This window comes from Meles meles, chromosome 12, assembly GCF_922984935.1.
Source record: "Meles meles chromosome 12, mMelMel3.1 paternal haplotype, whole genome shotgun sequence".
In the NCBI taxonomy this organism is placed as follows: domain Eukaryota; kingdom Metazoa; phylum Chordata; class Mammalia; order Carnivora; family Mustelidae; genus Meles; species Meles meles.
The window spans coordinates 10,754,891-10,782,501 of record NC_060077.1 but is presented as its reverse complement, the minus strand read 5'-3'; the positions used below and the strand labels follow the sequence as shown (position 1 = coordinate 10,782,501).

The following is a 27,611-nucleotide window of genomic DNA, read 5'->3' as shown; positions in this document are numbered from 1 at the left end:
AACAGACTTTTAACAGGAAATTATTTTTTGAAGTACAAACACAGAAGTAACTTTTGGAGATAAGAAAATCTGTCTCTAAGTCTCACATTGTAAAAATCTATTCCAAAGTAAGATGACAATGATGACCTTTCCAAAAAGAAAATCCCTGTGTAGACCTTCCAAATACAAATTTCAATCCCATAGCACGAAGCCTTACAAAGCAGAACACTGGATTTTCCAGTTAAGGAGCAAAAGTGTTCTTTCGAAGATCAAGTTGAGAATTGAAATACACCAGTCAATCAAGAAAGAACCATCTGGAGATCTCAAAAACCACCAAGAATAAAAGATGTAGAACGTAGGGCTTTAGCCTTCCAAAGATCTAATACTATCGGAAGGGTTAACACATACAAGACAACACTAAAATCGTGCTCTTTCTTATCCTCAAATTCCTATAGGAAATAGTCCACACCACAGTCCGAAGTTCCCTATTTTGGGACTCAAGCTAGGCATGAAGGTTTAAGGTGCATTTTCCTTGCTGTACTGGTTTTTGCTTTTGCTTCTAGGACCCCCCCAAAGATTATCTACTTTAGTAAGATTAAATAAGCTCTCTCGTAGTAATAAAAATAAATTTCAAGCAGAGAGTCCTATTCCCAGATCAATAAAATGATCAGGTCCATCATCACATACATTCGGATCAATTAGTCACTTCTGCCTCACATAACCATCAGCAAAACTTCAGAAACAAAAAAAGGCACTGAGAACAACATACCCTCTCAAATGATTCCTGAAGATCTCCTTTCTCTTTAACAGTAACTTGAGTTGTTTTGTTTTGGGGTAGGTGTGTTTTGTTTTCAAAACAACTCTTTAGACACAGTAATTGGTGGGGGGTTGGGGGGAAGCAAAGCTTAATTTTCAATAGCATATGAAATGTGCCTTATTGACCAAATCGGGAACAATATGGTGCTTCTAGAATGCTGGATGATTAAAAACTGGAATAAAACCAGCCACCAGGCATGGATTAATCCATTATTTACCCCAACTTCCACCTCAGAGCTATCAGAGAAACAAAACTTTGAAAAGGAGTTATCAGTAAATATTTCTTTAACCTTTTTCTTAGAAATACAGAGTGACAGCCAGAATAATGAGATTTGAGAAACACTTTTGATTTGATTTTTTCCCTTGACTTAGTGAAACTTCTTAAGAACAGAGAAGGGCAAGCACAGATACCTGAACACACAGTACAAACACACAGACTTATAACTCAACTGCCCACTTGTGCTAAGATATTTTAGAAATCCAAGGTCCTAGAGATGCCCTCGGATCTCTAAGCCAGGCCAGCACCTTCCAGGCAGCATGATGCCTACTTCCCTCTCTCCCTGATCAGGAGGTATGGCACAAAATAAGGTATGAACAGAGATCCCAAATACTGGAGAGTGCCATGGGGGAAGGGGAATAGGGCTTAAAAGCCAACTGATGCACAGCTTACCATCCCTTGCTACATCAGTCCTCTAGGCCTTGCCATAAGGCTTACCAGGACAGAATTACTGCAAGCTGACAACAATAAACCTGTATTCCATTGTTCAGAAATGCTTCCGCTCTGCCTTCTGTTTAATACAAGGCTAAAAAATTCGATGGAAGATAGATTAACCGCAGCTGTTACAGTTACAAAAGAACCACCCCAAAAACCAGCTCTGTTGCCAAGTTCCTTAGTTGCTGTTAGACCATGAAAAGAGAAAACTATGGGCAGATATCTGGCATGGCCGAATTCCAAGCAATGAGTTTTAGAAGCACATGAGAACAAAGCAGGCAATGACCATCCTAGAGACTTGCCTTCTTTTCACCTGTGTTCAAGGTGGATTTACACAGTTGGTTGACTGATTATAGAGACTATACAAAACTTCTGCTTAACTGACAAGTGGAGACCAAGTCTGCCTGCAGTGAAAAATATGGTGCAAATCCCTTCCTTTCATTATGGCACATAGCTCTATCTTATTTACTGCTACTTTAAAAAACACACTATTGACACAAGTTTCTTGAAATGTCCTTCAACTGGACAATTTTATAATTCTAAGAAAATACGAGAGCACTGGATGTTGGCAAAGAGCATGGTAGTATAAACTTCGGAAATAATGGTAACACAGAGCAGCTGCTGTTACAGAATCTTCTACGACATCCCAGGCTATAAACACTTAAGGGTTACCTCTTATTCCCTTAGAAAAAGTCCCTTAGAACTAAGAGGAATACCACTTACTACTCTGTTAATAGTGTTTTAACTGTACCTTTGCATGGATTCTGTTAAACACACCCACTCTAGCAACCACAAAAACTCTTAACCTCCACCTAACAGACGTGGCCAGTAAGCTATGGCCTAAGGCACTTGCAAGTACGCATGGTGCATTCAACATGCACACGTGCCACACAAGGGAAGGTGTTCTCTGACTCGCGTGCATTCAGCAGGCAAGAACATATTTTTAAAAAATATTTTTCACTTACATCTTTCTGGTTGGAGTGGAAAAACCTGAGTGCGAAGTTACAGGATTGGGATGCAGCAGCATACTGACCTAGGGATTCGGCATATCGGGTCAAAAGATAGCTAGGTCAGAAGGAAACAAAGAAAAAAAATACGTTATACTTACCACCTCCAGTACCAACTACACTTCAAATTATTATAGCAGATAAATAGGCACACAGGGAAGTTAAAACAGCCTGCCACAGAAATCATCTCATTCACAGAATCAATTTTTTTTTTAAAGAGCAAAGTTAATTCAGTTTTGTGGGAGACCTAAAGCTCTATGCCATGCTTTCTTACACTCAGATGATTAATGGAGCAGAAGGGAATAAAGAAAATACCCTTGATTCATCATAAAGAACAGTCAAAACACAAATTCAAAGGATCTCTAAGGTCAACAAATAAAGAACATGCATTAATCTCAATTGCAAAGCAGAAATAAAGACTTCCCGATAATGTGTTCCAAGTATAGAGCTGTTTGCTACCTCTGGGGAAAACTCTACCTTTTCAAAACTGTGCAAATTTAAAAATTACCATTAAATGCTGGAAGATATAAAAATCTTTCTGCTTTGCAATGGGTCATCATGGGGGATTACTTAATCTAAAAAGCTTAATAACAGAAACTGAAAAGCTTGAGCTCCATGTGTAAGGACCCCACCCTGATATAGCTAGCTGCTCAGTATTCAGAGTATATACTACCAACCCAATGGTGTCATGCTGGATATGCTTAGCATCAAGGCTGGAGTACAGATCCACCACTGGTTCAAATGCCCCCAGCACACAGTAGATTCGAACAAGCAGCAATTTGAATTGAGCATTGGAAGGGCTGTGGGTTAATCCCTCTTCCAGCAAAGTCAGGGCCTGCCACACAGCAGTCTCGTCACCTAGAACCAAAACGTAACAGTATTATCCACAGTACTTAGCAGCAGATGGAGATTTCTCATAAACAAAAGACAAAAACTTACTGATATTATCACCTCCCTTAACTATTTGAAGAATGAGTTTAGGTGTCAAAGAACAAATTTTAGATATACACCTGTAAGCAAAATAGGCAATTTCCCCAAATAGACAGTTTCTCAATAGTTACCTCAGTTCTTAAACATGCATCTGCAAAAGTGATGCAAACTTTTTAAGTTGTGAACAGGTTTATGAAGGAAGTTACAGAATCTCTGAAAATCCTAGATTCTGAGAAGAGATGGACCTTGAAGGAGAATTTGAGTCCACCAACTTTCCCAATACAGGATTTTCTTTACGAGACCCCAGGAAGATATTCTCTCTAGACAACATTTTTCTTCCATATGTAACTCTATTATTCAGATGTCAAATAATATTTGAAAAAAGTTGTTCACTAATAATCAAATTAATATAACACACTTATTTTTGGCCTACCAAAGTTCAAAAGGTTACATACATCAATAGTCTTAAAGATTAAATAACTTCTTTTTCATGAACTTATTTTCATTAAGAAAATAATACGAAATGGAGATAAACATTTATATACAAAAATATTCATTGTACTAATAATGGGGGAATGATTAAGTAAATTATAATAAAACCCACATTATGCAGCCATTTGATATTAATGAGTTTTTAGTAATGAGGGAAAATACTTATACAGTAACAGTTCGGTAAAGCACACAGAATTCAAATTAGTATGAAGAAGTGATCTTTAGTCTATAAGACATGCACAGAAAAAAAAAAGAAGGAAATATGCCAGCTTTTAGAATATCTTTTAGAACTTGGAAAAGTAAGATTAAAATAAGCTGTTTTCCAATACTTTCATAAATTATTTTTACAGTTAGAGAAAACTTAAACTAAACCTTAAAACACTTAAAGTAAAAGCTCCATGCCTTGAGCTTTTTGAATTATATGCTGCAGGCTTTTTCTAAAAGAAATGAGATATAATCAAAAATTGGGGTTTTAGGTAAATATCCATAATCCTATCCAAACTATGCATACCTATAATCTATGCAGACTACCATTATGACTTTAATGTATTGCCTTTGAATCAGAATCACTTTTACACAGTAGCAATCACGACATCATCTAATTTTGTGTTCTGCTCTTTGAAGTGTTTTCCCATGTTGCTACCTAGTCTTCACAACTATCATTTTATTGAATTCAGCAATACTGACCTAAACTCTGGAGCAACACTAGACATAGGACTGGAGGATAAAGGTCACGGGTGGTTCCTGGCCTTAAGGGGCTCAGAGGTGAGTAAAAAGCTGGACAATTAAAGGGAATAAATAATTCTAAGAAGTCCTAGTTACTCAGGGTGCCTGGGTGGCTCAGTCAGTTAGGCGACCAACTCCTGGCTTCAGCTTGGATGCTGGGATTGAGTCCCCCCCAGGTTCTGTGCTCAGCAGGAGCTGCCTTGAGTATTCCCTCCCTTTGCCCCTCCCCCCAACTGGTATGCACATTTGCTCTCCCTCACTCTCTCTCTAAAGGAAACAAATAAATCTTAAAAAAAGGAAAGAAAAAAGAATGGGGTGCCTGGGTGGTTCAGTCAGTTAAGAGTCTGCTTTTGGCTTGGGTCATGATCTCAGGGTCCTGGGTTCTAGCCCTGTGTCAGGCTCCCTGCTCCGAGGGGAGTACTCTTCTCCCTCTGCTCCTCCCCAGCTCATGCTCTCCCTCTCAAATAAATAAAAATCTTAAAAAAGAAAAAAATCCTAGTTACTCAAAGATAACTAGTATTGAAAAAAAGATCTCCTTAAAATGGAAACAAAATTTCAAAATAAACATTAAAAAAGTATAATTTATATATTTTTCTAAACTATTAAACCATTACAAGGATATTTATTATTTTATTTTGCAAAATTTAGGCTATAACTACAACTCTACGCAAATTCATCACCAAATCAAAAGAGCATGAAGCAAAAAAAGAAAAGAGCATGATGGACTGATTAGGCTTTTTGGGAAAAATTTTTCTAACCAAATGTTGTAATATAACAAAATGATGTAAGTTCTAGAGATATATTAATGTACAGTATGGACTACACTTAATGATACTGTACTGTATACTCAAAAGCCGCTAGGAGAGTAGATCTTAATATTTCTAATCACGAGAAAAAAATCTAACTATGGGGTGACAGATATTAACTAAACTTATGGTGGTAATCATTTCATGATATACATATATCAAATCATTATGTTATACATATTAAGCTATACAATCTTAAGCTAATACAATGTAATATGTCAATCACATTTCTTTCTTTCTTTCTTTCTTTCTTTCTTTTTTTTAAATTTATTTGACAGAGAGAGAGATCACAAGTAGGCAGAGAGGCAGGTAGAGAGAGAGGAGGAAGCAGGCTCCCCACGAAGCAGAGAGCCCGATGCGGGGCTCGATCCCAGGACCCTGAGATCATGACCCGAGCCGAAGGCAGCAGCCCAATCCACTGAGCCACCCAGGCGCCCCATGTCAATCACATTTCTTCAATAAAACTAAAGGGGAGCATCGGGCTCTCTGCTTCGTGGGGAGCCTGCTTCCTCCTCTCTCTCTGCCTGCCTCTCTGCCTACTTGTGATCTCTCTCTCTGTCAAATGAATAAATAAAATCTTAAAAAAAAAAAAAAAAAACAACTAAAGGGGAAAAAAGACACCCTTAACTCCCCATTTTACTTTTGCAGAATCATAAACAAATGCCTTTTGGCAAAATATCTGAGAGCATCATCAACTTCTTAAAGTGCTCTTCTTAGGGGCACCTGGGTGGTTCAGTCGTTAAGCGTCTGCCTTCGGCTCAGGTCATGATCCCAGAGTCCTGGGATAGAGCCCTGCCTCAGTTCCCTGCTCAGCAGGAAGCCTGCTTCGCCCTCTCCCACTCCTCCTGCTTGTGCTCCCTCTCAATCTGTGTCTCTCTCTGTCAAATAAGTAAGTAAAATCTTTTAAGTAATTTTTTTTTCTTAAGATTTTGTTTATTTATCTGATAGAGAGAGACATAGAGCGAGAGGGAATATAAGCAGGGGGGAGTGGGAGAGGGAGAAGCAGGCTTCCCACTGAGCAGGGAGCTCAATGCGGGGCTCGATCCCAGGACCCTGGGATCATGACCTGAGTCGAAGGCAGACACTTAATGACTGAGCCACCCAGGTGCCCCTAAATAAGTAAAATCTTTAAAAAAAAAAAAAAAAAAAAAAAAAAAAAAAAAAAAAAAATTTTAAAAGTGCTCTTCTTAATCTTTCACATTCAAATCAGAGTCTTCCAACATTCATACCGAATTTCTACAGATTTCTAATATCTGTCAGATCCACCCTGGACAATGACTATGCCTCTAATTAGAGCACTTCAACCTCACTTTCACTGACTGCAAGAAACCCTGCATCTTTATAATACTGGCAATTTTTCAATGTATCTGCACTGTATGATTATGGACAATTTGCTTAACTTCTTTCTCTGCCCTGTCTTTCCTTCATCTATAAAACTGCACCAATCTTAACTATATTATAAGGTTTAAATTACCTAATTCATGTAAAGCACTTTCAAGGGCCTGTTGATAAACAAATGTTAGCTGCTATTGCTATACTGGGCATGTTGCTAAAAAACACCAAGGGATTAGCAAAGCCATATAGTCACTTATGAGCAAGAATGGATGCTAGAATAAGTGGGGAAGGGTATCTGAGCAGGGATCAAATTACTAAGAGGTCGGTTCATTCATGGGTGTTTTACAGCTCTATGCAAACTTAGGATTCTGGGGCTCAGATGACAAAGACTGTGATAAAAAGGATTCCAGCCCCATCTCCGGTACAATACAGTATAACAAGTACTAGCACAAGGATACACACAACATCCTATAAAAGTTCAGAAGAGGCATAAACTCTGCAGTGGGGGGGGAGGGGGAGGAGTGTGAAATCAAGACAGGCTCGTCAGAGGTAAAAGTTAGATGAAGGAAGGAAGGAAGTTATTTCAAATAGAGGCACATGACGTTCACTAATACTAGCAAAAAACCAGCAGATTTAGGCTGTAAGTACCTAAGAATTTAGAGATATAGGCAGAGGCTAGGTTATACAGAGCACTGTAAACTATCCTAAAGAGGCTGACCTTTACCCTCAGGAAAACAGGGCACCTCTGAAGGGTTTTCAGCCCGAGGGTGACAGTATGAAAATAAGTGCTCCATGAAATGATCCCCGAGGGCAGGGCTGTGTCCACCACACACAGTACTGTCTCCCCAGCCCTTTGTTTCTTGTGCAATTTATTCTCGTGAATAATATGCAATTAAGTACCTAAATTTCTTTTCCCAAAAAACTGCTAATAAAAGAAAATGTCAGGAGTGAGACCTAAAGGGAATCTCAATATCATTCGCTGAATCATCCTTTTCTTGCTCAAGGATATATGATGCTTCCTTCAGCATATATTGTATTTCTGTCCTAAACAGGTTAATTAGAATTACATTCCAAAAAGAGTACATTCTCCTAAACATTTTTTTTTTTAAGATTTTATTTATTTATTTGACAGAGAGAGATCACAAGTAGGCAGAGAGGCAGGCAGAGAGAGAGAGAGGGAAGCAGGCTCCCTGCCGAGCAGAGAGCCCGATGTGGGACTCGATCCCAGGACCCTGAGATCATGACCTGAGCCGAAGGCAGCGGCTTAAACCACTGAGCCACCCAGGCGCCCTCCTAAACATTTTTTTAAGTGAATAAAAAGGGCTATTCCATTTCATGGACCTATACATCTTTCTCTGAATCAGTTTCTCTTATTTTAATTGTGGTAGTTCCGTCATTATTCACTTTTCGCAAATGTTTAAAAATGTAACAGAGAACAAGAAATATCATGTGTTGACAAGGATGTGGAGAGAAAGGATCCCTCATGCACTGCTTCTGGGAATGTAAATTGGTGCAGCCATTGTGGAAAACAGCATGGAAGTTCCTCAAAAAAAATTAAAAACAGAAATACCGTATGATTCAGTAATTCCACTACTGGGTATTTATCAAAAGAAAATGAAAATACTAACTGAAAAAAGATATACACATGCAGCATTATTTACAATAGCCAGGATACGGAAGCAAACCAAGCGTCCATCAATTGACAAATGGATAAAGAAGATGTGGTGTGTACACACACACACACACACACACACACACACACACACACACACACACACATATATGAATATTATTCAGCCACAAAAAAGAATATTTTGCCATTTGCAACATGGATGGTCCTAGACGGTATTATGCTAGTGAAATAAGCTAGACAGAGAAAAACGAATACCATATGATTTCGCTTACATGTGTAATCTAAGAAATAAAATGAACAAACAAAAAAGCAGACACAGACCTATAAATAGAGAACTGACGGTTGTCAGGAGGGACGGAGGGTGGTGGGAAAAAAGAGGAGTGGGAGGTATAAGCTTCTGGTCATGGAATGAGTAAGTCACAGGGCTGAAAGGCACAGGGTGGGAAATACAGTCACTGGTACTGTAACAGTGGTACATGGCAACAGATGCTGGCTACATTTGTGGTGAGCAGGGCATGATGTGCAGAACTGCCAAATCACTATGTTGTACACTTGAAATTAATGTAATGTGTATCAACTGTACTTCAATTAATAAAATTTAAAAAATAAAAACAGAACAGATGTGCACTGATTTAAGATTATCTGGATTACAGAGGGGGGATTATCTGGAGATGGGTTCTTCTAGAAGCACCCTGGAGAAGGGCAAGGAGGAAAAACCTAAAAGCATAAATCAAACTCTTGGATTACGTAATTAGTCTCAGGATTTATAATCAATAAAAGTAAAGCATAAAGTCAAACTGAAATCACTCTTCCTTACCTGTTTCTCTCCATATATCAATAAGCACATGGACAGCAAGGAGACAGTAATAGTCTGAAAACTGCAATTCGGTTTTCAAACAGGATTTCCCTGTAGGGAAAAAATCCCATATTTGTATTTTAACATTTGTTCAACTCTCACTGCCCCAAAGGAGTTTTTTAAAGCACGAAAGTGACAGGAGGGAGAAGATAAAAAAGAGGAAATGAAAGTAGTAAGAGGCATATAAATACCAGAAGAAAAATGTAAGCTATGAATCAAAGGATTCAAAAGAAGGTAAGGCCACACTCAGCTGGAGCAGAAGGAAGAGTTCTAGAACAAAGGTGGTATCTGCAATGGCCCCAAAGGGAGAGCAGCAAGATTTGGAAGGAGGTTTCAGGGAAAGAGAAGAACAGAAGCCAAGGGCCATGTACAACTAAAGTAATAGTACACTCATTACTTCACCTAATGATTCAGATTACACTTAGAGAAACACTGACATCATCTGGTCACATAATTTACACTTTATCACATATATCTAGCAAAAGATCATCTACTTCTGAACTAAACATTTACCTCATAATCTACAACATTCACGTTGTTCAATTTCAGTCTATATATTAAAAATACTAAGGCTGATAAGCAGAAAATGTCACAATTAATCATAAGCTCCACGTAATTCATATGAGCCCCAGTGTGACAGAGCTAGCGCAATCAAGAAGAATCTGGACAACTATCATTATTTAAAACTCCAAACTTAAGAAAGGCTTTATATGTGAACAGTCTTCCCATCTGACAGAATAAGCTCCTTGCCAAACTCATTAAAACAAGGTGCTCTGAGTGATTAAAAAAAAAAACAAAAACAAAACCAACAGACTAAAACTTAGCAAATCAGGCAACTACTACACATTTTGAAAGAATGCTCACCAAATTCTAGTCCATGCTGATACCTTAGCATCAGTTCTCTGACAACACTCAGCTTCTGGTTTTTATCCATAGTGTGGTACAAGCCGAGCAGCCTCGTCAGCTGCACGACACACAGATGCTGCTGCAGAGCTCTGATGTCCGCAGGCAGCGCCAGCTTCTCCTCAGTTGGTGTCGACAAAGGAACAACTCCAAGTAACTGATTAATAAACTGCAATGTAGAAAAAAGGCACCAATCTCAAAAGAGAACTCATCTTTGGCAGGCCGTAATTAACAAATGCTGAAGTGATCTAGAAAAAGGCATTTTCTATCTACCAAAATTACTAAAACAAAAAAATTTCTAACAGCACACAATGCTGATAAAAGGCAACAGAAATGGCATTCTCATTAACTGCTGGCCACAAGTCATCTCTCAATACCGGGTACTATACTAACAGATTAAAAGAATTGTGAAAATGTTTCATAAATTAGTCCACACAACATGATATAATGATATGACAATGAAAAGCTTGATTAGGAAGGCTATAAAAAGAGCAGATTACCAAAAACAAACCTACAATTACAACTAATATACAAGGGAATTCTTACAGAAAATATTACACGTTAAGAGGAATAGTTATGTCAGCGGCCTTATGTTGCTTTTTAATTAAAGTTTTATTTTCAGATACAGATTCACATGCAGATTTAAGAAATAATCCAGAGAGATCCCAGGTACCCTTCTCATCCAGTTTCTCCCAATGCTAACATCTTGCATTAAAATGATTTTAGGAGAGCCTGGGTGGCTCTGTGGTTAAGCATCTGCCTTTGGGTCAGGTCATGATCCCACGGTCCTGGGATCAAGCCCCATGTCGGACTCCCTGCTCAGTGGGGTGTCTGCTTTTCCCTCTCTCTCAGCTCTCTCTCTTAAATAAAATCTTTAAAAAAAACATATTTTCTGAGGTGAGGGTAAGGGGCGGGAGGATAGAAAAGGTTTGTGGTAGAATGAAATGGAAGATCACCTGATGTTTTAGACAAACTGAAGAACAGTTTTATACTTTCATGGTTCTGTCAGATTGGGGTCAGTCAAAAAAAAGATTAATTCTGAGAAAGTAAGCTGTGTAAGAAAAGTAATCTTCATAAAATTTCCCAACAATACAAATTCTGAATAAACACTAAACTAAATTGGGGTACTAGCACGTAAGGAGAGAAGTGGAATGTGGTAAGTGAGATGATCATCCTTCCACGAAAGGGCTCCAACAGAGGAAGACTGTAACTGTAAAAACAAACAAAGTTACACAAATCTGTAATTTAGAAATACTGAGGTAAATCACAGAAGACACAGGTAGGAGCTGAAAGCGATCTGCCTGTAGAGAACCAGAAGCAGGGTGAAGGTGGCAAAGAGCTGCTACTGTCTTTAAGAGAAGCCTTATCGTACCATTTGGCTTTTTCAACTTTATCCATGTAATTTTTTCATAAAAATAAAAATTAAAAAAGAAAACCCCACTTGTGCAGTCTCACATCTGTACCAGTGTTGCTTCAATTTGTCTCCAAATGTATGAATTTTAATTATTATGATCAGATAATCATGTGCAACAAAGAAACTGCAGCCCCAGTTTTGGTATTTTTGATTAAATGCCTATATAGCTTCTCCTGTCAGCTGTTCCATTCTTGTAAGCTACTCTATATATTAGTGATGCTTATCATTAATGCCTTCTTCAAGGAATGCTAAAGAATCTTCCAGATAAACTTTGTCATGAAACAATGCATTCATTCTTTATTCTAGTATGTACCATTTTAATGCTATGCAAAAAGATTCTTTAAAAACTGTCATCATTTGTTTAGCTTAAAACCCCAAGGCAAAGGAAGTCAAAGGATGAAAACATCACTCTGGGTGAGCCACTTCAGGATAATTGGATTCAGTGGCCTACCTGTAGGGGATCGTCCCAGTTTAAAAGATTGGGACTCTAGCTCTCAGCTTGAAATTTACTTAAATGGTTTGCAATCCTCTGACAAACACACTGCTGAGAGGCAGAATTTTTAGCTACTGAAGTCATCCTACATTTAAAAAGTTGTGGCAGCAAAATTACCCCCTCAATGAAAATTTATGTGGGTCTACAAAACTCATTCCAACCGCTTTAAATCCTTTGTTTCACAGAACAAGGACTACCCATCACTGCTAGTATTCCAGCATTTCTAGAGGGTTCATCTCAATAGACTGTTTTCTATATGAGGTCACATGAGATGACCCAAGAGTTTCAAACATACGAATACAGTAGAGCTGCTTATACTAGATACACATTAGCAAACCCTTATGAATCTCAGCTGAAGGCAACTAAGTGTCCCTTTAATGCAGCCTCATTAGTTAATGCTTCAACTTCTAAGATGGGAACCAACGGAAGACATGATCAACTGTTCCAAATCTTAGCACTTAGTACATAATATCTGCAACAAATACTAACTAAAAAAATCTCTTCCACATGGTTCTAGATTCTGCTTAAATTGCTCTAGTAACATGAAACTCACACATTGTATTTTTAGAGAATCTAACTGCTAGAAAGACCTTTTTTCGACTGCCCAAATTCTGAATTCCCTGTAACAACTTCCTGCAGATCCCAATTCTCATTCCCTTTTTGTACGGGAGCTTTTCAATTATGAGAAAGGAAGGACTGTGTCCTCACCAGACCAAACCTCTCTTCCATTTCTCTCTCCTATGCTTTCAAGTCCTCCTACAAACCAGAACTTCTTTTCTGGATATCCTACAATTAATCTGGAAACTTCTAAAGCTTGACCTGAGCCCTGTAAACACAGCACTCCAAGAACAGTTTTACTAAACCAAGGTGAATGGTAACAGTCATTTCACAACCGAAAGATCATTAGCTACTTACCAGTTTGGGAAAGCACTGCTCCATCTGCCCTAGATACGTCACCCTCAAGACTGCCAAGTATCAAACCTGGTGGACTGAACATAGAACCACCAAAAAATTCTCCAGTAACCTCCACTATGGGGGCGACAGAAGGCACTCTGGAATAACAGGTGGTGGCAACCCTGTGATAGGAAGGCTTCACTGCAACCTTCACTAATTGCAGAGGTATTTGAGTCAAACTGATCAAGTCACGGACTTTCTTTTATACACGCCCCTGTTTCTTTACATGGTGCTCTATCCTACCCCACATACACTATTCTTCCAACTGGTAGAGTACTCCACCTGCTCACTACCAGGGACGCTCTGAACTAACCGCTAAAAATTCATACTGTGGAATAGGGATGAAGTTCCCAGCAATGGGTGAGCAATCTGACCCAGTACACATTGCTGTGGATGAGGAGTCTAAAGATAAGCGTCTCCATTTCATTATGTAAGAAATTTACATTGGTTCATTCACAGCAAAAACTCCTAATATATGACAGCTAACTACAAAATGGTACACTGGATTAGATCACAGAACAGAAAAAGGATATTAATGAGAAAACTGGGAAAATCTAAATAAAATCTAGGCGTTAGTTAGTAATAGTGTACCAGTGTCTTGTTTTGACAAATGTACCATGGTAATTTAAGATATTAACAAACAAGGGTTAAGACTACAGTGTAACTTTCTGTACTATCTTTGTGACTTTTCTATAAATCTAAAATTATTCCAAAATAAATGCATCAAAATGTAAAACCTTGCTCTGCAAAGGATCCTATTAAAGGATGAAAAGGTAAGCAGAGACTGGGAGAAAATATGTGAAACCACGTATCTGACAAAGGAGTTGTATCTAGAATATCCAAATTCTCAAAACTCAACAGTAAAGAAACAAAAACGAACTATGAAGGGAGCAAAAAACAGAAACACATATTTCACTGAGAATATAAAGTTGGCAAATAAGCACATGAAAAGACGTTCAACACCATTAACCAAGAAGGAAATACACATTAAAACCACTATAAAATATCACTATGTACCTGCCAGAATGGCTAAAATAAAAAATGGTGACAACACTAAATCCTGATGAAGATGCAGAGAAACTAGATCACTCATTTACTGCTAACAGGAATTTAAAACGGAATGGCAACTGTGAAAAAGTTTGGCCATTTCTTTAAAAAAAAAACAAAACTAAACAGGTAGCTATCATTACACTACTGGGCATTTTTTTCATAGAAATGAAGACACAAGTTCACACAAAAAGACCCACACACAAATGTCCAGAGCAGCTCTATTTGTAACAGCCAAAAACAGGAAACTGGATGTCCTTCAACAGTTTATAAAGAAATGGTGGCACATCCATACGACAGAGTACTATTCAGCAATACAAAAGAATGAACTATTGAAACATTAACATGGATAAAATTCCAGAAAATTATGCTGAGGGAGGAAAAAAGTCAATCTCAGAAAGCTACACATACTATGGCTCTATTACATAACATTCTTAAAATGACAAAATTACAGAAATAGAAACCATATTAATGATTGCCAGGGGACAGAGAGACAGGGAAAGGGGAAGGTGCAGGGAGATGGCTGCGGGTAAAAAGGGGTAGCGCGTGGGATCCTGGTGGTGGAACTGTTCTGTATCTTGATGCTGGCAGGGGTCACTGAGTCCACGTGCAATACACTGCACTAAATACACATGTAACGTACCACACGTACACACCCAGATGTAAAACTGCTGAAATCTCGGCGCGCCTTGGTGGCTCAGTGGGTTAAAGCCTCTGCCTTCAGTTCAGGTCATGGTCTCAGGGTCCTGGGATCGAGCCCTACATCGGGCTCTCCGCTCAGCGGAGAGCTTCTTTCCTCCTCTCTCCCTGCCTGCCTCTTTGACTACTTGTAATCTCTGCCTATAAAATAAATAAATAAAATCTTTAGGCGCGCCTGGGTGGCTCAGTGGGTTAGAGCCTCTGCCTTCGGCTCGGGTCATGATCCCAGGGTCCTGGGATCGAGCCCCGCATCGGGCTCTCTGCTCTGCAGGGAGCCTGCTTCCTCTTCTCTCTCTGCCTGCCTCTCTGCCTAGTTGTGATTTCTCTCTGTCAAATAAATAAAATATATAAAAAAAAAATCTTTAAAAAAAAAAACCCTGCTGAAATCTCCACAAGGTCAGTGAATTGTATCAATGTCAATTTCCTAATTATGATAATATACTATAGTTAGGCAAGACGTTACCAGTGGGGCAAAATGGGAATGGGCTATACAGAGCTCTCTGTATTATTTCTCTTACAACTGCATGTATCTATAATTATCTTAAAGCAAAACAAAACAAAAACACACCGTAAAACAAAAAGACAATCCAATTATCCATCAGAGGCTTATTCTCTTCATGGCTAAATTTAACAAGAAATCATCTCTTAATCTGTTAGCACCTGGAATCCTTGGCTTGCTAGAGCAGTTACCTTGGCATCTCGTGTTCACCACTCACACACAGATTTAACCTAGTTACAATTAATACAGGTACCCAACAGAATTCTGAACTGTACTTACTTTTGTACACTGTGTAGCAGGTAGGAGGTCAACAAACACCTTGAGGTCTGTAAAACAACAAGGTTTATCCCCAAATCTTTTAAAATACTGGAACATTAATTCTTCTGGATCACCTGAGAGAGAAAAAGAAATCACTACATTTGCTTCTGCAAATTTAAGAGGTCTGATTTGAAAAATTTTTTTTTTCATTTAAAAATTTTATTTATTTATTTGACAGAAGGAGATCACAAGTAGGCAGAGAGGCAGGCAGAGAGAGTAGAGGAAACGGGCTCCTCGCTGAGCAGAGAGCCCGATGCAGGGCTCGATCCCAGGACCCTGGGATCATGACCTGAGCCAAAGGCAGAGGCTTTAACCCACTAAGCCACCCAGGCACCCCAAAAAATATTTATTTCAATTAAATTAAAATTTTGCTTGATGGGGCACCTGGGTGGCTCAGTCAGTTAAGCATCCGCCTTCAACCCAGGTCATGATCTCGGGTCTTGGGATCAAGCCCTCCATCAGGCTCCTGATCAATGGAGAGTCTGCTTCTCCCTGTGCCCCATCCCCAGCTCATGCTCTATCTCTCTCTCAAATAAATAAAAACTTTAAAAAAATAAATAAAATTTTGCTTGAATACTTGAATGAGAATGACAATGAGGGCTGCAGGATGGTTTGCCCATTTAAACAAGTATTTTAAAAAGGAGCTGAATCTACAATCTCAACTAGTTTACTTGTTATTACACTTAGGAAATATGACACTTTTCATTAATTAAAGTTTAAATACCTAAAAAGTTTTCATTAAAATTTAAATAAAGACTGAAGTTTATATACAAACATTAAACAAACATGCTTCTTTCCATAGTTCTTGGAAGTATTAAATGTTAACTAAAGGGAATGTTTCACACGCACAACACAAAAGAAAATGGGAAGAGTACCAAGCCAGTAACTCCCACAAGATCACTCACTGTGGAAAATTTAAACATGGATCTACAGAAGCTACCAGTGCCTTTTATTTTTCCTCAAATTAAAAACAAAATTAAAAACAAAAAATTAAAAAAAAATAAAATAATAAAAAATAAAATGCTCTCAAATTAAACCAGAGTTTCTGTAAGATTTTAGGTCTTGGTTTCTGTCCACATTTCAGAGAACAAAAGCCCATGGCTTTAATCAGATTCTCAAAGGACGCTGATCCAAGACACTAAAAATCACTTACTGATCTGTGTAAAAGAAGTTTTGTGCAGGGGCGCCTGGGTGGCTCAGTGGGTTAAGCCACTGCCTTCGGCTCAGGTCATGATCTCAGGGTCCTGGGATCGAGCCCCACATTGGGTTCTCTGCTCAGCAGAGAGCCTGCTTCCTGTCTCTCTGCCTGCCTCTCTGCCTACTTGTGATCTCTGCCTGTCAGATAAATAAAATCTAAAAAAAAAAAAAAAAAAGAAGTGTTGTGGGGGCACCTGGGTGGCTCAGTTGATTAAGTGTCTGCCTTGGGCTCAGGTCTGCCTTCAGATCCCAAGGTCCTGGGACTGAGCCCTGTGTTGGGTTCCCTGCTCAACGGGGAGTCTGCTTCTTCCTCTGCCCTTCACCCCACTCGTGGTCTCTCTCAAATAAATAAATAATATCTTAAAAAAAAAATTTGTGGAGGGGCGCCTGACTGGTTCAGTCCATACAGCATGTGAATCTTGATCCTGGGGTTATAAGTTCAAGCTTCATGTTGCAAGCAGAGCTTACTTCAAAAAAAAAACGACAATGGTGGTGACTAGATAAACACAAATCTCTAATATGCAGGGTGGAAAGAAGGAAGAGAAAGACAGAATATGGACATAGCAAGTGCCAACACAGATCCAAATACTTTTATATCGAACTTTGGAAAGAAACAATGGAATCTATGTTAACATTTGCTGAGGATTAGCTAAGGATCAAACGAAAATTTTCATTGGCAATTCTGTGAGACTGAGGTTCCTGAAGTCAACCTAAAGAAGTCAACATGGAGTTCAAAATTGGTTGTGAAAACTCTAGGAAGGGAATGAGAGAAGCCCACAGTTAATTTTAGAATAAGCTGCAAAGGGTGCCTGGGTGGCTCAGTTGGTTAAGCAAATATCTTCGGCTCAGGTCAGGATCCCGGAGTCCCAGGATTGAGTCCCACATCAGGCTCCCAGCTCCATGAGGAGTCTGCTTCTCCCTCTGACCTTCTCACCTCTCATGCTCTCTCTCACTGTCTCTCTCTCAAATAAATAAATAAAATCTTAAAAAAAAAAAAAAAAGCTGCAAAGAGCATTAATTAGATTAAAATGAACAGAGATGATTTGCTTCTGCAAATTTAAGAGATGCTAATGTAGAGTTGAAGACATGATTGAGAGATAACGGTACAGTAATCTATTCATGAGTAAATATTTTCAGGTTATGAAGATATTTGCTTCCCAAACATGACTTATCATCACAGACCTCAGAGAATGAATACTGCACTTGGTATGGAGGGCATCCCTGTATCTTCTCCAAAGTTCCCAAATCATATTAAGGGTTCTTACCCAGTTTGTACTCATCATTAAAACCTTGACGTCTTAAACGTCTGATCAGTTCAAGTTTAGCGAGATGTGGTCCTCGGAGATGGCGGGAACTTTTAGATTCTTCTGTTATCCGATCTTCTATAAACTTCACAGCTTCTTCTGCAGAATAATGCACTTCTCCTTCCAAAGAGCTAGGTATAAACACACATGAAAAAAGGTATTTTGTACCTCTACTGTACATCCTAAAACTTAAAAGTGAAGCGAAATTGACTTCAAGAAACAAATTAAAAAATAAAAACCACTCTGATAATTATAAAATAGTAAGGGAGTAAAAGAGAACTATGAGCACATTCTGACAACTAACATGGCAAAGGATTACTCCCAATTCTGGCATCTGATTACCGGACTGTGACTAGTTACCTCTACCTCTTTCTTTAAAATAAGAATGGAGGGGCGCCTGGGTGGCTTAGTGGGTTAAGCCTCTGCCTTGGGCTCGGGTCATGATCTCAGGGTCCTGGGATCAAGCCCCACATCGGGCTCTCCACTCAGCAGGGAGCCTGCTTCTCCCTCTCTGTCAAATAAATAAATAAAACCTTTAATAAAAATAAAAAGAAAGAATGGATAACTTTACATATATAAAATATTGACTGATAAAAAAAATCTAAGTAAATTTTACTTTATTGCTTGAAGAATGAAGGCTGAGAAAAATTAGATCACTCAGTTAATATTACAAAGTAAGCATCAGCTCATCACCACCTTAAATCCTTACTTTTTAAAAAGATCCCATTTATGTTTGTGTTTTTTGTCTAGAATAGCAAAGAAAAAAAAAAAAGGAAACCAGCAACAATCCAAGTGTTCATCAGTCCATCAATGGGGAACAGGTTAAATGAATTACATCTCTAAAGTAGAGTTCTCTTAAGTCACTAAAAAGAATGAAACGGGGCGCCTGGGTGGCTCAGTCGGTTAAGTCTCTGCCTTCCGCTCAGGTCATGATCCCAGGGTCCTAGGATCAAGCCCAGCATCGGCTCTCTGCTCAGAAGGAGGCCTGCTTCCTCCTCTCTCTCCGCTTGCATCTCTGACTACTTGTGATCTCTGTCTGTCAAATAAATAAATAAAATCTTAAAAAAAAAAAAAAAGAATGAAACGAATCTATATATACCATATATGGAAGATGCCCAAGATATATTTTAAGGGAGAAAATACCAAGTTGCAAACCATTATGTCTACTGTAACTGAATTTTTATGTTAAATAATGAGAATAATTACATTAGTATGTTGACAAAATAAATCTGGAAGAAAGGACTCTAAACTATCATCAAGAGTTATCTCTGGGGGCACCTGGCTGGCTCAGCTGGCAGGGCATGCGACTTGATCTTGGGTTCAGAAGGCCTACATTTTCAATTTCCCCACACTGGGCATAGAACTTACTTAAAAAAAAAAAAATTATCTCTGAGTCAATTATATCTCAATAAAAATGGGGAAAAAAATGTTATTTCTGGAGTCGTAAGATATTTAGGAACTTTCTACACCATACATTTCTGGACTTAGTTTTAAGATTTCTTACAATGAACACATTTATTTTGTAATTGTAAAAAATGAAATATCTTACTTTGAAAGGAATACACTACTGAGACCAAAAAAAGAATTCTATTAGGCTTCCAATGAAATCATTTGCTACACCATGCCAGAAAGTGTCACTGTAATTCAGGAAAGGAGTCAACTTACTGTTCACCTTCAGCAGGAGGAGTCCAGGCCTCTTCAATCAGTCGAAAGACAGAATCGAAATAAGTCAGATAGAACTGCCAGTCATCTGAGCTAAAATCAGATTGAATGGTGCACACAGGATTAAACCCAAGTTGTGACAAGTCTGCCCTAGGAACCATGATAGTCTATTTTCTAGGTTACATTTTAGTCTTTACTAGGAAAACCCCAACCCTCCCTTTGAGTTTCCTCTGCCACCTGAAAAGGGAATTCCAGAGGCATGTTTAAAGTAAGATATTTCCTTCAAAGAAATAAAGAGGTCCAGAAAACTAATATTCTTAACAGAAAACTCTCATGTTAGCACTTCCTCAAAATGGGTGGCCGGTGGCGGCGGGGGGGGACACAACACACATGTTTCTTTTAGACCAATACTGAATTTAACAAATTAATGATTTTTAGCATTCATTCTGAAGATGTAATACTTTGCACTCTGATGGCATAAGTTCCATTATACCCCTTTACTGAAAGATAAAATTTCATCAAAAACTTTTAAAAATACCTAGGCCACACTACTGAAAGATTTATGCCCAGGAAATATAAAAGACAACAGATTAAAAAAAAATTCAGTAGTGACACCTGAGAGCCCCACTCCAGTCTCACGGCCCAGAGAGAACCATCTACTCACTTTTTCAGTAAGAGGCGCCTGGAAAGGGCATTGCACTCTGGCCACCTGCTCAGCTTCTTATACATAGCCATGCATTTATTTTCCCGACTCTGAATCTCGCTTGTCAACTTCTCTACAATTAAAAGTTATAAAAATTGGTAAGCTGGTTTCATTTTTCCTCAGAAAGCAGAATAAAGTCCAAACACAAGAAAGAAAATGTCACACTTTCTTATTCCCTCTCTTAGAAAATGGGACCACTAGTAGATATAAACTATTATCTTATTTAAAATTATTTTCCTGAAAAGAAAAAAAAAATTTCTGATACTAAACTTTTAGAATCATGTTTCCTATAAACTACAAGGATCTAGAATGTACTGAGTTGAGGATCTCTTATAAAACCCCAAAAGCATTTAGGAACTAGTATATTTAGTCCATAGACAGACTACCCATCTATACAAACAGTTCCAAAACATTGAATGAGCTTGGACTGGAATGGGATGAGCAAGGTGAGATGTTAGGAGCAATACAAAAATGAACAGAGATGAATCAAACACTTTCCCAACAGCTAGGAACAGAAAAACTATGACTACTGTTTCTGACCAAATGAGATTTACCCCAACCTTTCAGAACAACTTAGTAAATTACGGATACCAACAACTACATTATGAATTTCCTACAGATAATCTTCATTTTAACTATCCTAAACTATAATCCAGCTGGGTAAAAACAGAAAGGCTGACTTTACCCATCTGCGAGGAGGCTGAAACTAAAGAATTAAAGATAAGCAACATAAAAACAATAAATACATAAAATCTTAAAAAAAAAAAAAAAAAAGCAGGGGGTGGTGCCTAAGTGGCTCAATTGGTTAAGCACCCTCAGGGTCCTGGGATCAGCCCATGGGATCAGGCTGCTGCTCGGTAGGGAGTCTGCTTCTCCCTCTCCCCTCTGCCCCTTCCCTTGTCCCCCAACTCATGCTCACTTTCTCTCTCTCACATAAATAAATTTAAAAAAAAAAAGAAATAACAAAACTTCTCATTTTATGTAATTAGTTAACAGCATTCGTTTTTTGACCACACACAGTCAAGTAAAGATTATACATACCTGTATGAAATAAAGTTATTTTATTTTATTTTTTAAATTTTATTTATTTGTCAGAGAGAGAGTGGACAAGCAGGGGTAGTGCAGGCAGAGGGAAAGGCAGGCTTCCTGCTAAGCAAGGAGCCTGATGAGGGACTTGATCCCAGGATCCTGGGCCATGACCTGAGCCAAAGGCAGATGCTTAACCGAATAAGCCACTCAGACATCACTGAAATAAAATTTTCTAATGATTCCTAATGAGAAATGTGAGGCCACTCATCTACAGTTATATTCCTCCAATGACTGTAAAGGCACAATTAAAAACCAGGTTTGTCAACACTGGATTTCTAGGACTTTCTCCTAAGGAAATCATCAAAAATGGGTAAATGTGGGGCACCTGGGTGGCTCAGTCGTTAAGCATCTACCTTCGCTCAAATCATGATCCCAGGGTTCTGAGATCGTGCCCCACATTGGGCTCCCTGCTCATTGGGAAGACTGCTTCTCCCCTTCCACTGCCCCTGCTTGTGTTCCTGCTCTACCTCTCTTTCTCTCTTATAAAAAAAAAAAAGGATAGTTGTTAGGAACCTAAATCTTCGTCATAAACATCTTCAAAGGGGAATGGTTAGATCATTCTATGAAGTTCCTACATGTAAGTTTTCCAACAAAAAGGGAAGAAGTATTTTCACTACAATGGAAAAGAGCTAACTTCTTTTTTTTTTTTTTTCCTTAGATTTTATTTATTTATTTGACAGAGAGAGAGAGATCACAGGCAGGCAGAGAGAGAGGAGGAAGCAGGCTCCCTGCTGAGCAGAGAGCCCGATGTGGGGCTCGATCCCAGGACCCTGGGATCATGACCTGAGCCAAAGGCAGAGGCTTTAACCCACTGAGCCACCCAGGCGCCCCAAGAGCTAACTTCTTTAACAGATAAAATGCTCTTGCAAATCATTAAGATTAACCACATTTTCAGAAAGAGGCAAAGGATGGAGCGGCTGAGTGGTTTAATGGGTTGAGCGTCTGCCTTCAGCTCAGGTCATAATCCCCAGGTGCTGGGATCAAGCCCCACACTGGGCTCCCTGCTCCATGGGGAGCCTACTTCTCCCTCTCCCTGTGGATCTGCCTATTTGTGCTCTCTCTCTGTTAAATAAATAAAATAAAATAAAAATTTAAAAAAAGCAGCTCAAAATAATATAATGGCTTTTAAACAAATAAAAAAATTATCCTCCCTCAGAATTAAATAAAAGTTGTAAAATGTTTTATCAGATTAAAAAACATTAAAGTTTGACATAGGGACGCCTGGCTGGCTCAGTCAGTAGAGCTTGTGACTCCTGATCTTGGGGTTCTGAGTTTGAGCCCCATTTTGGGTGTCGAGCTTATTAAAAAAAAAAAAAAAAAGAAGAAAGAAAGAAAGCTTGGTGTGTCTGGGTGGCTCAGTTGTTTAAGTGTCCAACTCAGTTTCAGCTCAGGTCTAGATCTCAGGGTCCTGCGACTGATCCCCGCACTTTGCTCCACACTCAGAATGGAGTCTTCTTGGGGCGCCTGGGTGGCTCAGTGGATTAAGCCGCTGCCTTCGGCTCAGGTCATGATCTCAGGGTCCTGGGATCGAGTCCCGCATGGGGCTCTCTGCTCAGCGGCGAGCCTGCTTCCCTCTCTCTCTCTCTGCCTGCCTCTCTGTCTGCTTGTGATCTCTCTCTGTCAAATAAATAAATAAAATCTTTAAAAAAAAAAAAAAAAAAAAGAATGGAGTCTTCTTGTCTCTCTCCCTCTGTTCCTTCCCCAGCTCACACTCACTCTCTTGCTCTCTCCCAAATAAATAAATAAATAAATAAAATCTCCCTCTCCCTCTGCCTGCCACTCCCCTTGCTTGTGCTCTCTGTCAAATAAATAAAATCTTGGGTGGCTCAGTGGGTTGGGCCGCTGCCTTCGGCTCGGGTCATGGTCTCGGGGTCCTGGGATCGAGTCCCGCATCCGGCTCTCTGCTCAGCGGAGAGCCTGCTTCCCTTCCTCTCTCTCTGCCTGCCTCTCTTGTGATTTCTCTCTGTCAAATAAATAAAAATCTTAAAAAAAAAAAATTTAATTAATTAATTTTAAAAGATCTTCAAGAAAAAAAATTTTAATAGAAACATTGTGTCAAGTCAAGATTACTCTATGAGCTAGGTAGAGTACTTCTCAATTCGTGATTTGAATTACGAATTGGGGGTGGGGTGGCTCAGTTAAGCATCTGCCTTTGGCTCAGGTCATGATCCCAGGGTCCTGGGATGGAGTCCCACATGGGGCTCCTTGATGAAGGGAGCCTGCTTCTCCCTCTGCCTGCCACTCCCCCTGCTTTGTGCACTCACTCTCTCTGACAAATAAATAAATAAAATCTTTAAAAAAAAAGAAAGAAAGAAAGAAAAAACTGAGAGGAAGAAGAAGGAGGGGAAAAGTACATCTGTAGAAGGATACACAGAGCAAGTTAACTGGCAAAGAACCTAGAGGACAAAGGATTGGAGATCTGGGGTATAATCTTTCTTTCACACATCTTAAATTTACTGAATCCATGAATTATTTTCAATTTTATGATATTACTTAGGAACGCCTGGGTGGCTCAGTTGTTAAGTGTCTGCCTTTATGGCACAAGGTTGATCCCAGGGTTCTGGGATCAAGTTCCACTCAGGCTCCTTGCTCAATAGGGAGTCTGCTTCTCCCTCTGCCTGCTGTTCCCTTCCTTGTGCCGTCTCCCTCTTTCTCTCTGACAAATAAATAAAATCTTTAAAAAATAAAATATTTTCTAAAAGTAAATGTATAACATACAGGAAAATCTGGAAGAACATTAAACAAGTGATTTTTTATGTCTTTATATCTTTATGTTTCTGTATAAGGAAGAAATTTTCCACAATAAATATTTTTCATGTGTGGGGCACCCTGGGTGGCTCAGTCAGTTAAGTATTTGCCTTCTGCTCAGATCATGATCTCAGGGTCCTAGAATCAAGCCTCCAAGTCAGGCTCCTTGCTCAGCAGGGAGTCTGCTTTTCCCTCTGTCCACCCAGCTGTGCTTCCTGTCTCTGTTTTCTTTCTCTCTCTCAAATAAATAAATAAAATATTAAAAAATTTTTTTTCATGTTTAAATAGAAGGAAGAAAAACTTTAAGAAATATTTAAAAATTACCTCCTAATTTTCCTCTGATAACATCCAAGGCTTCCTGGTACTTTCCCAAACGTTCCAAGATCATATAATAAAGTTCAACCTTACAGAAAAAACAAATAAGAAATGCAACAATCAAAAACTTTTCAATAAGAACAACCGTTTGCGTGTTTTTAAAAAGTTATCTAGGGGCATCTAGGTGGCTCGGACAGTTAATGTCAGACTCCTGGTATCAGCTCAGGTCTTGACATCAAGGTCATGAAGTCAAGCCCTGCCTTGGACTCCTGCTGGGTACAGAGCCTACTTAAAAAAACTAAATTTTAATTTAATATAAAAAATATCAATAGAAAAGAACACTATCTTCAAATGAGATGAAATCAGCAGTAAGAATGTTCATTATACTTAAGCCTAAAACTTCATATTTATACAAAAGGCAAGAATGAGGACCCAGCTCTCTAACTGGAGTAAGACAGCAGTTTGTAATACTGTAATACGATAATACATAATATTGTAGCAATATCAAACTCATGCGAATACAAAAGTAGGTCTTTTGAAGGACTTCCATTACTCACTTCAGCCTCGGCTTCTATCTTGTCTTCTCTCACCATTTTTTCTACCATTCTTTCAGCAAGGGGCAAAAACATCGTTTTTGAGAGGTTTTCATCCTGTGCCGATATAGACTATAGGGAGAAAAAATAAATGTTTCATTCTAATTTCTCCCCCGCTTGCACTACTTATATTACCAGGCAGACCATTATTGTGATCCCAGCACATAATTATCATCAGTCCAGCATGTCAAACATTAGACCTAATTTGAACTTGCCACGAAGATACATTAGAGCGGTTTGCCTTAGAAGAGATTTGTTAAAGATTCATTATTCTATACATTTTTGACAAACTGGATTTCCACAATAACTTTTAAATGGCCTATATAAACTAAACTTTTAAATAGCCTAACTTTTAAATAGGTTACTCATACATTTTTCTAGAACTATGTTAAGAGGGGGTATGCCTACACTGCTCATTATATGTAAAGGGTATCATCAGGTGTTTGAAGAGAAAAGCCCTTCAGATGTCCTTTTGAGACTTTCACATATTGGGAGGGAAAAGGCCAATACCTTCCATTTATACAGCCTAGTATTAACTAGTTTCGATAATTAAGATTATCTTAGATTGATAATCAAAATCAAAGCATATTAATAATTTTAACATTGCCTGAGATTCTGCTCAGAGCTCAATAGCTCAAGGTAACTATCATGCTTATTTCGTACATAAACTATGAGATTCCCCAACAGCTAAGACATGTCCTGAATCCAGTACATGAACGCAAACCTGTCTATACCCATAGCCTCTCTGACTTAACTGCTACATTTTAACTCTTTCCTTCCCATCTTCTCTTACACACTATCTCCTTTTGGTCCTGACAGTAGCTCTGAGAGATAAGGATCTCTATTCTGCAGAAGAGCAAACTGAGGTTCAAAAACAAGAATTGATAAAACAAGGCCATCCAGTTTAATAATGTGTTCACTAAACAGTATTGTCTCAAAAAAAAACCTCAAGCAAAATATCAAATAATTCGAGGCTCATACTTGATCAAATAACCCAGTAGTCGATCTAAGATTCAGGGGAAATACAGTCTGTGCTACACACAAATAAACCGATATACCAACTCATGAGGAATAAATACCAAACCCCCCAACTCAAAAAGTCAACTGACAGTATGTAAAATCCCTGTTTGACACATGACGCAACACATTACCCAAGCTGTTCAGAAGACAAGGACAAATAACTATATACAAAAATAAAAACAAATCTCAATCCCATTCTAAATGCCATACTCACTTGCATAATTAAGCTCATCACAGACCAAAAGTAATAAGGGTTTTTGGGGACAATTTTATATAGAGCCATGCCAGCCTGAAAGACAGAGAGCCATAAATACTTAATTTAGAAAACATCATACAGAGGGCAATTAAAGATCTAGATAGTTACTTTAACTGCCTAGTGACTTGATGGATATTCTCTATGGATACCAATATAGGTAATCACGAAGGTGAATTTTTATATCATCAGGAATATTTCACCTTTTGAAACATATTTCTTCAAATTAAAGGTCAGTATTTTTGGAAAACACAGTAATCCAATATGGTTCTGAGAGACTACCAACACACACAATTTGGCTTATGAATATACACCAACAAACTTACCTAAAAATACTGCACTAACCAGTTATAGTAAAACAAATTAAAAAAATCCAGACAGTATATTTAAACTTAAAATCAGAAAACTTTACTCTGACATTATTAAAAAATTAGTAATTCCTAGGTTAGGAAAACAATCAGGTTCTTTCAAGATACCAACTAGAACTGAACCCTTTCTTTGTGAAATGTATAATATAAAATACTTAAAAGCAGGGACATGGAAACAAGAAACAAAGTAGATCTATTTATGTATAACTGAGAATCTGCCCATAATTAGCCAATCAGTAATCAATTCTAAGAACTCAGCTAATTGTCACAGTTAACCTTTTTTTTAGTCTTTTGCCTATCTTCAATCCACTTGAAAAATTACATGGAGTCCCTATTAAGTGGAAGGAAATGTCTATTCCTGCCCATGATACAAAGATTGAGTCCTGGTCCCAAACACACTTAAAAGCTAGGGAAAGTGATAAGACGTGTTCAAATGACTAAAATAATACTTGGCAAAAAAAATAAACATCCTATACAAAAATACAATGCTTTTTTGTCTCCAAAAAAGGCATGGTTAAGTTTGTTCATTCCTTTCTTTTTCTTTCTTTAAAGGAAAGCAGGGAAGGGAATTTAATCATAAAGCCTTCTTCAAAGTAGCAGTCTTTCACATAAACCTTGAAGGTCGAACAGAATGTCTACAGGCAAAGATGGGGTTAAGGATACATATACACAAATACAAACATTTGGGTTGAGCGGCTAAATGAGTGAATCAATTCCAGGTAGAAGCAAAATGAATCTGA

General features: G+C 38.5%; 1 protein-coding gene across 1 annotated transcript in view; it reads right to left on the bottom strand.

Moving 5' to 3' along the window:
- Positions 1-27,611, bottom strand: part of NAA25 (N-alpha-acetyltransferase 25, NatB auxiliary subunit) — a 72,966-nt gene that overhangs the window by 22,591 nt on the left and 22,764 nt on the right. Inside the window, exons 5-15 of the mRNA XM_046025844.1 lie at positions 26,465-26,539; positions 25,195-25,302; positions 24,647-24,725; positions 20,447-20,558; positions 19,786-19,875; positions 18,082-18,251; positions 15,581-15,693; positions 10,157-10,364; positions 9,254-9,343; positions 3,192-3,372; positions 2,473-2,572 (exon numbers count right to left, since the gene is read on the bottom strand). Of these exons, the coding sequence (XP_045881800.1) occupies positions 2,473-2,572; positions 3,192-3,372; positions 9,254-9,343; positions 10,157-10,364; positions 15,581-15,693; positions 18,082-18,251; positions 19,786-19,875; positions 20,447-20,558; positions 24,647-24,725; positions 25,195-25,302; positions 26,465-26,539 (1,326 nt within the window). The remainder of the gene's footprint in view (positions 1-2,472; positions 2,573-3,191; positions 3,373-9,253; positions 9,344-10,156; positions 10,365-15,580; positions 15,694-18,081; positions 18,252-19,785; positions 19,876-20,446; positions 20,559-24,646; positions 24,726-25,194; positions 25,303-26,464; positions 26,540-27,611) is intronic.